A 12137-nucleotide genomic window follows, 5' to 3' on the forward strand; every position below is an offset into this window, starting at 1 on the left:
TATTTTAACATTGATCCTTACGGGAAATCACAGATTTCACAAAACTAGACGACGTTCAGATTTTCAGTTCTCTGAAAGCCCATAAAAATTTAACTGGTTAATTATGATATAATAATGGACAACTATGCCAATTTTCATGAATTCTGAATGCAAAGTCTATTACCGATAGTACTTTAACCCAGTACTTACCATAGTACTTTAACCTTAACCCAGTGTTTCAATAGATTGAAAATTTTGCCTAAGAATAATAAATCATTTATTTATTGGTTGTATTTTCCACAATACAAAGATCGTACAGAACAGATCAAGTTTCATAAAAAGGGGAAATGATTATGATCGGGTAGTATGCGTTTATGGCCGCTTATTTTTAAAGTCAATTTTAATATTTTCTGTATTGGCATAGCAAAATTTTATTTTAATTCTGATTCATTTTAAAAAGCTTTGAACTGCATGGGAAGCTAATTTTGGTGAAATATTTACTATTTTTGTTGATTGATAAATATTTGTTGTTGATAAATGAACTCATCAATGCGTGGTTTTAACAAATATTTATATTTTAAAGTTACACACACACAGGAAATGAAATATATGTTAACGATATATGCTCAAGAAGTTGTTTATCATTTTTACCTCTGTGGACAGAGTATTTAAGGAATATGCACACATAATATTAACTGAAATGATAAAATATTACTATTAAAAAATTTTCGACTAAATTTTTGGGTGGGTTCCACCCCTTCTCGGACAAGGAGAATCGATATAGGAATGAATTATAAAGGTGTCATTGAAACATATTTCGTAAAAACAATACTTTCCAAGTTAATGGCGAATGAAATTCGTAGTATTTACTAAAGAAAACATAAGCCACGAAAAAACTAAAGGCACGAGAAACTTTGTTTCCATCATAACTCCGTCAATTTTTCATGCAAATGACTTGATTTTTCATTTTCATAGTTTTTTATAGTCTTTAAAAATTATATGATATACTTTCTTGAAAAAACTTCAAATTTTTCAATTATTTGACGTTAAATACACCGAATTTATTCACCAATAACTCAGTATTGACCCCCCCCCCCCTGGGAAAAATCACACAAATTTTTTTAAAAATTCTTTATATTAGTCTAAATAATGCACTCGAAAATTTTCAATAACTGGCTGGAAAAGATTCATTAATTGGCCCTCGATTCCGTAATTTTAAGATATTTATGCCTTATGGCTCTCTATTAAATATTTACTCTTTTAAGAGGTCTGTTAATACTTTTTGTAAATTTTCGATTATTAAAGAACAAAAAGAATCAGTTACCTAAAAGCATGTGATAAAATCGATAAAACATTATAATCTTCAATTTAGGCTGACATTTATTTGATTGAAAATTAAAGTTGATTTTACTTTTAGAAGCGACAAATTCTACGATGTATGTAAACGGCGGTTGTATGAGATATTGACACCAATTTTATTTTTAAGTGACGTAATACCTATATAAAAATTGTCAGAAAACACTATCATATGAATACATAATAAATAAATTAAATATTAATTTAAATACTACTATTGAATTTCATAAACACATCAAAGCATCCAACTGACTTTAACAAGAAGTAATTTTCCATTCCATATATTGACAATCAAATTTAATAGCGGTAAGAGAATATATGTCTCTTAATAGATTCTGCAGTGTTATTACTGCAGGTATAACATACAGAGTGTACGTTTAAACATCAGAAACAACTTCTCATTTCTTGTATAACATATTTTGTCATTTAGTGTCTATGTCTAAGAGAAGAATAGGAATGACAAATGTCATATAAGTCGATTATTTTGAAAAATTTAAAAATTGTTTTTATACAAAAAATGAAGCAGCATTACGGGAGCAATATTTTCAGTTATGACAATTGTGAAATATATCCTTTTTTTTGTTCCTACGAAGGTTTATCTGAGTTAATCTGGCCTATGCGGTTGGAAGTTGGAAGTTTTGCTAGTCGCAGAAACGACACAATAAAGATGGTCAAAGTTAAAAATATTTGAACAGTAAGTCGGATTTGAATGCGGTTTTCGACATTTGATTCGGTAGAGCGTCAAGAAATTTTGTGACCTTAATGGATTTATATAAAATTAAAATATGCAATTTGGATAAAAAATTTGCATTTATTTGTAAATATACTAAATTCACAATTCGGTTAATAGTGATGAAAATGATTCCAAACTTGTTAGTCGGGGATTTTGGGGTTGTTGAACACGAATTGATCTCCGAGGTACCTGGTGCCCAGGCTAAACGGTTTCCCTGTAGTCTCCTGAAGTTTTCGGGATATTCGTTATATAATCTGTTCAAACTCGTTATGCAGGTGTTTTAGGGGTCGCTGAGTACGAATATCGCTACAAAATCGACTAAGTACCTGGTGCCCGAGCGAATAAAAAAATTATACGCACAAACTTCGCTATCGAATATTTTTACTACATGCATTCCAGAAACTCCCTGTAAAGACAAACGTACTAGGAAAACTTAATTTGAACCACGATAGTGATGTTATGAACCATATATACCACAAAAGTGTTATGATGTTATGTACCATGGTTTAAAGTTTGTAGTAGAAGAAATATTGGCGTCATTTATTTAATCACTTTAAGCACATATGAAACTTAGACGGTTTTCATCTCTCAAAACATAAGACATGGTGGCAATTTAACATAATTTTAGAGAACAAAAAAAAGTTTTCATATCGATATTGCCTTCATTTATGGAACGCAATAGCTCTTCGTCTTTTCACCTCTCCATTTATTTTAATAAAACTTTTCATTTTACAAGCTCGAAACCAGAAAATTGTTTGGAGGCTCAACTTTTCAACTTTTGAGTAATGAATAATTTTATATTTTTCATTCGCTTAATTACAACTAAATCTATTTAACTTCATTTTCTGTAACAAAGAACTTTAAACCAAATACCTTCTTAAAACCGAACCTAACGTCGCCAAACTATCCTAAAATAATACAAATTGAGTAAGCGAACCTGGTAGGTATATCAGCAGCAATAAATATTTACATAGTTTATAACTATTATTTTAAGTATAACCAATGTCTAAAACACAAGTTTATGTCTTTGATATGATAGTTTGTGTTTATATGTAGGTACATTATAATTCAATAAACTTAATAACATCTGACAAGCACAAGATACTGAAGTATGAATGGCATTGAAGTAAATATATCAAACTATTACAAAATTTAATTAATTAACACAAACCATATTTTAAATTTGTTAAAATATCATTTCGATGGAGAATGGTTATTGAAATTTCTCAAGAGTATTAAAGCTACACCTTTACTTAACCGTGTGGGTTTAAATTTTCCATGACTTAAAAATACAAATTTATAAGATTAATAAATAATAAATAAATAAATATTTCTTTACTTACCGATGAATAAATATCAATATCTTTGTACGGGTTAACGGCCACCAATATAGATCCCGTATACGTCTGTAATATTTTAGTTAAGGAAAACAATAGACAATAAATACATATTAACATTGAAATACACCTAAAAAATTAAATAATACAAGTAAATAAGTATATTAAATAAAACTGTTGTGCGTGTAATTAGCCACACTATGAAGGATTCAGAGTGAGTCCTTCAATCAAAACAAGTTTGATGTATCATTTGCTTTAATGAAAACGTGAATAATATACCTATATATACATTTCTAACAAGTGAAATTTACAAAATTTAAAAAACCCCCGACAAATGCGATTTATTCCTTGTAAATCGATTTTTGGAAACTTAGCTATAAAATGTTCTCAATCAAGTCGCACCATTCTAGGGAAGAAATTTTATTTTGAATTTTTCTGTGTTTCAATTTATACCTATGGAGCACAATGTGTAATGTTTTAAGTACTTAAATTTCATGGTAGCGCCAGTTCAAATTATTACAATTTATGGTGGGATCGTATTATATTCAATTGTTGTTTGTCAGAAGTATTGTCACCATTTTTTAGTATTAAAGTTGATACACGTATCGTGTATTATACGTTTACAACAATTATTATGTATTACCTACTTAAGTCACAGGGTCCTAATTCGATAAGAAAGTGGATCCTATTCTTAAGCTATGGCTATTTATATGACAAATATCCAACAACACACTTAAAATGCACGCTACCTCATAGACTATTAGCTATTCGATTTTTAATTAGTTAGAGTCTCTTGGTTCATTTATTATAAATAACCTGTTATTTACTTAACTAATAACCAGAAAAATCATTATTTGAGTTTCAACTAAAAGTTTCATAACTACGCTTCAATTCTCTTTTTAACTTGGTTAAAAAAGCAGTCAATAGACTCGTAGTATATTATAATGAGGCCTCGAGGCCCTACGCCCCTTCGGGATTAAAGGACTCAAAGTTGTTCTTAATTTATTTAAATAAACCTATTTTCATTTCTAATCCTCTATTTAAGTAAATATTTTGAACAGCATTTTCTTTCTTAAATTTCTGTTTATGACTTATTACATGTCTCATAACACATGGAACAATGAGTGTAGTTACACAGATACTTTTTTAATTAAAACTAACTCTTTTAAGAAAACTTCTTAAGAATTTAATATATCTTATATAGCGCTTACAAAAAATTCCTTATCACTTCTGTGTTCGGATCTGAATTGCAAATTACAAATAAAAACAACCCATTCACCATTTGCTTTTTACTGAGTATTTATAGTCGCTTTAATATGTAAACCCATTATACTTGTTCAAATATGTTAATATTATTTATCTTATTACAATTGCGAAGCACGTTCCGATGTACTATTTAAACTTATTTTTTTGTCTGTAAAAAGGTTTTTTTTCCTTCAGAACACTGACATAAAATTAATCATATTTATGTCTGGAAAGTAAAAAATGTGCTTTTACTTTATTAGAGATAAAATATTAAAAAATATGAGTTTTCGATTTTCGAAATCGTGTTTTATACAAAACATCTTTCTAATTCAACGCATTCCTTTATCTCTTTCCTTTTACAATCCATCATAAATTTTAATGAACAAAATTTCATTTGCTTTTTCGACTTTGAAGAAGAATCAAATCTTGTTTTTAATTAAGCAATTGTTTTCAGTGAATGTTAATAAAATGATTTAATTCAAGAGAAAAAGGGCGGATGACAAAAGTATGTGTAATAGTTTTGCATGACTGAATTTTATTAGTCAAATTAATATTTTAATGGACTAATATTGTCTGTTGTACATCAACCTTGTACTTTAAATATGTTAACCACGCAAGATAAGGATGTAAATTTGAAGGTAGCTTCAATGAGACAACAAACAAAATGTCTAGAAAATATTTTCGAAAACACTGATTTTCAACACTGTCTATACAGAATATTTCAACAATTAACTAAATCAATTGTTTATTTTCACTTGCTTTAATTTAAATTTAAAATATTGATTTTAAAATAATGATACTGTTGACACGTTCTTGTTGGTCGTTCGTATTCCCCAATGACTCACTCATAATATACAACTATGCACTCATATTCTGATTAATATCACAAATGTTATGGAGGGTATAAATATCTATTGTTACATGGTTACATTTTGGCAATGCCATTTATTATATAAAGGGTAGTTCAGCTAGTCATTCAAACAGATATATAGCTTCTGTTTACTACGTCCAGTAAAGTATTCTATAATTTATCTTCCAAATTCTAATATTATATGTTTCTTCAGTTTGTATTGGTCGGTTAAGTACCTATTTTACATTGTAATCTACATGGTACCTATATTTCTAATTTGTAATAATTGGAAAGTCAACTTTTTAAAGTTTCTTATAAAAATTAGATAAATGATTCCATACCAATCCAACTACACATACAAATCCATAAAAAAAAGTGATTTTTTAAAATTTGGAAAAGTGACCATTTGCATTTGAATGTATTCTTTGAGCATCCTGTATTCGGAAAAATTCACTACGAAGTATATAAAATTATAGAAACTAACTACATGCTACACGCATTTCAAAATTTTATATTTTTATTCCTCTTTGCGTGAATTTTTTTGCATACCAATAGTACCTAACTATTTTTAGGGGATGAATCATGACTACTTTCGTGTAAGTATTTTATTTTTACTATTACAATAACATCAAAATCATTTTATTTAAACTGGTTAACCTGGAGTAATGGAATCATACAAATAATTGTATATAAGGTGGACTATCAAAAAGATTTCCATACGGGTCGAGCTAGTATCATAAATTAGAAATTTTCTAGTATAGAAATGTGTTCAAACTCATTTAAAAATAAGAAACTTTAAAAAAAAATTAAACAGTAACATATCCTCCATTTTTTACTGTTTTATAATGGATTATTGATTTACATTGAATAGTAGTATTTGATATAGCAGTATTTTTGTCGAAAAAATTGTTTAATAATTATTATTAATGTTATCAAGTGGCCATAGTGTCCGACAAATTCCTTGCTACGTTTTACGAAAAAAAAAGGCAAAGCAAAACACTTATATTGATTTGTTTTGCATTGAATATGCCATCGAATAAAGCTACCGTGATCGCACTGCTTTCAAACAATAAATACCATCTTATCGTTTACTGATTTGTTTCTAGCAATAATACAAAATCAATAACAATAAAACATGTTTTTTAGTAGATCCATTAGAAAAAGCTTTTAGTATCCTGCAGGGTAATTGTTACAAAAAGTATAAAAGTTTTCCAAGGTGTGTGAACCATTCATAATCTTACAAATTTCTCTCTATTTATTAAGTTTAAAATCAAAATTGACATGATGCTTTATATCACATTATAAGTATCGAAACTGTTTTATAGAAAGAAAAAGGCATGGTGAGAATACGGTTACGGTAATATTTATTGACAAGTTAAATAGCTGCGTAAAATTTTATAACCATTATAATATGACTGATAATATTAATCCAATCTGTCATCTATAAAGGTTGATTTACTTTACAAAAGGTAGAGAGTTTTTATTCTTTGTCTTATTTGAGTAATATTACTTATTAAGATGTTGTTTTAGTATTTTTAACATCGATCGATATTCTAAACGATACTCCTGACATCGTTCGATATTCGAACCCACTGTTTGTCAAAAATAGTAACATTGATGACTAAAGTAAGTTAACAGTAGCCACCTCCATTGGTAGAGGAAAATAAAAGATATATTGGCTAGTAGAAACCATTGGCTAATAATTTATAGACCGATCTAAGGGGAATATGATTTTTAAAGTTTCATCCAAGAAAACGATCTAATAACTTTTTTTATTTTAAGATTGACAGTCAAACGATAACAGATTATTGTTTAAGATCATGTTCCTTTTTGCTGACACTTTTCAAATATTCTGTTAAATTTCTAGGATACAAATTTTAGAAGTACACAACTTTTTTTAAATGACATCTTATATATTTTGTAGAGTTTTAGTATTTTTCGTTCTATAGACATATAAAATTTTATAGATGTAGTAGCAATGTTTTGTTCTTAATTTCAAACAAGAAGCTACTACTAACAGAACTTTGGTGTCAGTTAAACAGCGTGTTCTCTCTAAGTATTAAAACAAAGATCGTACAATCGAACGAAGTTTTCGAGTTAAGTATATAATTTGAAAATCGATTCCATGTGCCAATGGGGCGACGTTTTTATTCCCCAGGCATTAATGAAAATTTTTTTTGTTAAATGATGTTCTTTCTAAAATTTTTCCCGAAAGTGCTACGTTTTCAAATGATCATGATGAAGTCATCTTTAAGCTGTCAGTCTGATACGCAGTAGGGAATTTATCGGACACTATGATCACTTGATAACATTAAAAATTATTAAATAATTCACCAAAAGTGAGCTATGTATGTAATGAAAAACAAAAATACTTAAAAACAAAGTCCCACTTATTCAAAGTGAGAACAAGCTCATCGGTGCAGTATATTTGTCGGATAAAATATTTACTTGTTTAATAATTATTATTAATGTTATCAAGTAGCCATAGTGTCCGACAAATTCTCAAAGAAAAGCACTTTCGAAAAAAAAGTCGTAGAAAGTATGATAGGCTAGCCAAAACTAAGCCTTGCGCAAAGTTTCAAGTATGAATTAAAAATCATTTAACACAAAGGGTGCTGTGCTGCGGACTAAATGAAAAAAATATTAAAATGGAATAACTCGATATTAAATAATAGCCACGAATTATTTATTTGCTTTAATCAATTCGATAAAAGGATCCTAAAAGTAATCATAGAATGCCAGGGATTTTATTATGGGCTTATGATCTACAAATTTGCAATCTTTTTAGAATTTGTAAATTATGATTTACTTTATCGAATTATTTTTATAAGATACCTCCAAGAAAAATCATTCCTATAAATAAATAGAATATCCCACAGACATGTGGTGTTTTAGAAATATGTAAATGCCACTGAAAAAGAGTCAAAAGCTCTTTTGTATATACACCACATTAACTATCTATGTGGGGTTAGGTTAAACTAGCTTTTTTTTTTCTATTCATATAATAATATAGTCAATACCGTTGCCATCACGTAGTACCTATGTGTTTTTTTTGTGGAAAATACAATTTTGTGAAAATGTCAACTATCAACATTTATTATATGAGAAAAACAATTTATGTCACCACCAGCATATATTTGTAACGAAAAAATATCAGAGCGTTTTGTTTCACTTCAAAGAATAGTATGGGAAAATTATGAATGGTGCTATTGCAATTTTCCAACATTGGTTCTTTTGTTTATTACTAGGTCTCCTGTTATTGAAAATGGTGAATATGTTTTCAAGTCATACTATACAGAATGTTCGATTTACATCAAGGCATGTAAATATCACCAGTATGACATAGTACAAGCGTTAAGCAATGCATCTAACTAAGTTCCAAAAAGTATAAAAATCAGGGTAATTAAATGATTGAATGCAGAGTTTCTGAGATATCGCAATATTTGGATCGATTTTAGCCCGTATCTCAAAAACTATTCGACCAGTCATCAAACACACCCGATTGGATGGTAGATGGGTTGTTTTTGGTCCAAAAAGTATAAAAATCGAATATAGAAAGTATTATGGGCAAAATTTCATTTAAAAAAAAAATTAAAATCCATAAAATTGTGAACAAAAGGGAGGATAAGCGAGGGCTATAACGTGATAGTCTTTGTTTTTAAAGTCTTTGTACTCTTACTGAAGTAAGAAGCGGTGTGGAAATCGCGGACGAAAAGTGTTTGGATTACTAGACGTTTCGGATTATCGAAGATTCGGAGATTCTATTCTGTCTATAAAAAAAATGAATACAAATAAATTATCTTCTTGATTCTATATGGATCATTCTGTAGAATGTAGAAAGAATTTATAGAAAATTTTATATACCTATCATTAACAGGCTAGACACTACTAATACAAAATTCATTAAAAGCATTAGTTGTGTTTATAATTAATTAATTTATACCTTTTTATTGGCATGATATAATAATAAAAAGAGTCTTAACACGTTAATTACATATATATACACTAGTAATTAAATTCATTGTAGATACTGTACTCCAACATAGAAACAAATGATTTTAATTATATTATCCAGTTTCTTTTTATCAATAACAGTTTTCACCTTTTAACCATAAGAAAAGAAAATGTATTATATATTACAGTGATACCCACCCGCTTCGCTGGGTTTAAAAGTAAAGATTGATAAAGATTGCTCTCGCTTATCCCTTTTCTATAACACTCGAAACAATGGTAAGGATTTTTTACACAGGTAAAATATATGTATGGTTTTCTATTTTTTTAAATGTATAATAGTCGTAATTATTCTTTGAGTATATCAGGAAATATGGCCGTAAAATATTTTATATTGACTATTTTTACAGAAATCTGTAATTCATGGTAATGTCAAATGACTACTTTTACAGAAATCTGTAATTTATGGTAATGTCAAATTAAATAAATTTTTTTTACTTTTTATTTTTTTTTTATTAATATATCTTTATAAATTATATCTCATGTATGTGTTATTCTGAAGTATGAGCTATATTGCTGTACAGTTTCATTAAAAACCATTCGCTAGTTTTAGCTTTGAAAGCGTAATAAACAAACAAACAAACATGCTTACTTTCGCATTTATAAAATATAGAGATAATAAAAAAAAAAAAAAAAAACTAAATTAGATTTTTCAATATAGTAAAGTTTTCTTTTAATAAAATACGTGTTTTTATGGAACACATAAAAAAAATTTCAGACAAAATTAATGACACATATCCATATTTATTTTTGCACAAAAAAAAATCTGTTGTAAGAAAAATCAACAGTATCTTATCTTGGTGATCTATACCTAGGGCAGAATTGGCGAACCGTTATGTATCATAGAGCCATTTTCTTTAAAGGAATGTTTGATGGCCATAGTTCAAAGATGTGCCAAATAATTTTGATTTCGAGATTATTGGAAAAATAAGATCAACATACCATATAAATACTGTTGCTTTTAAGATAAAGATTTTCGTAAATAACTATTCAGATTGTTTTTGGACAATGCAGCACAAAATGGATAATTTTGTGCTGCCTTTTTCAGGTAATTTTATAGGGAAACTGCAGTGCATACCTATGTCAATGTGAGCATCTTAGATATATTTGGTCTAATAGTTAAGGTTATAACTTTCATTTTCCCGCTTTTCCGACGTTTTTATATCGTTAAGCTAAATTATAGTATAATATGTAATTTTTATTTATAATACTCTTGCTCAAAACTTATATTCATACTCAAGTTTCATAAATTCATAGAAATTAGAAAGTATTTTATCCTGTAAAAACACTATATTTAAAAAATCGCAGTTTAATAGTAGAGTAATACAAATTATTTTATTGTAATGTATTTATCAATTTATCAGATGTGGAATTTATGTAATGTAGGTAATTATCAATTTATCAGATTATATAAACAAACTTTTTTTTCAATATTAATTCTTTTATTTTAATATAATGAAAACTAATTATATAAAAAAAACTATTAAAAAAATGTTTTTAATTAAGATATTAATATTTTTATAACTTCTAACTATTTAATGTTTTATAAACATGATATTTTATAATTTGAACAAAATTGAGACAACACATCCAACCTAGTATATTATCCATTTAAATAGAAATAATTTAATAATTTGTACTTTGTAGACAACAGAATGTGTGTATTAGTGATTGATTTTATTAACTACCATACTTTAGAATCTTCGCAAATGTCTTTGGCGCGCCTAGAAAATTTTTATTTTGGAAAATTATCGAAAATACTAAATTGTCGTTCACGGGGCCACGGAAATTTTTTATTGCATTCTAATTTTAACTAAAACTAAGTTTTATTACTAAAAATAAAACAGGAAAATTGAATTTTTTTCTAGTTTAAGATTGTGAGAAATTGACCCACATATATTTATTTATTTTCTTATATCATTAAAACATTTCCTTTCATGTAAAATTACATAACTTCTGTATAATAGCTGTAAAATATTAATTATAAAAATATTTCATATACATATAAGAACAATTTTGTAGGAATATGCTTAGTAATGTCATTTTATTATAATCACATATACTGATTTTTTTTCTCGCTTTAAAAACACAAATAAACACACTTACTAAATCATATGAGTTTTTTATACATTATTAGTAGAATGTGTTTTGCTTTCAAAGGAAATAAATAGCGGTTATGTGATATAGTTTTTATCTTTTTACCACAAGCAGAGCAATTTCTATAAATAGTACTATTTCTCAAAAAATGGATTTTTTTTTAAAGCAACTATGCATGCAATCATTAAATTAACCTGATTCGTATACTTTTTGGATCAAACTTGCCCCATCCACCAAGTTTCATCAAATTCCAAAACAAAATTTTTTTCCCGATTTTCTCGATTTTTTCAAAGGGGTACGCCTTAAAAAAATTGCAAAAAATCGAAAAATTTCTTTTATCTCCAATTTCGATAAACCTCAGTATATAAGGTAATTTTGACCCAAAAATTACAAAAATCGGGTGCATTTGTTGGCTGGTCGTTTAGTTTTTGAGATATTGGCTAAAATCGATCAAAATATTGCGATATCTCAGAAACTCTGCATCCAATCATTAAATTAACATGATTTTTATACTTTTTGGATCAAAATT

The 12137-nt window shown here is 27.7% G+C and overlaps 1 protein-coding gene across 1 annotated transcript in view; it reads right to left on the reverse strand.

Moving 5' to 3' along the window:
- The window catches only part of LOC123291838 (myosin-VIIa), a 93421-nt gene that overhangs the window by 35234 nt on the left and 46050 nt on the right, over nucleotides 1–12137 (reverse strand). Inside the window, exon 3 of the mRNA XM_044872266.1 lies at nucleotides 3412–3474. Coding sequence (XP_044728201.1) covers nucleotides 3412–3474 — 63 coding nt within the window. The remainder of the gene's footprint in view (nucleotides 1–3411; nucleotides 3475–12137) is intronic.

The sequence above is a fragment of the Chrysoperla carnea genome, chromosome 2, assembly GCF_905475395.1.
Source record: "Chrysoperla carnea chromosome 2, inChrCarn1.1, whole genome shotgun sequence".
Classification (NCBI taxonomy): domain Eukaryota; kingdom Metazoa; phylum Arthropoda; class Insecta; order Neuroptera; family Chrysopidae; genus Chrysoperla; species Chrysoperla carnea.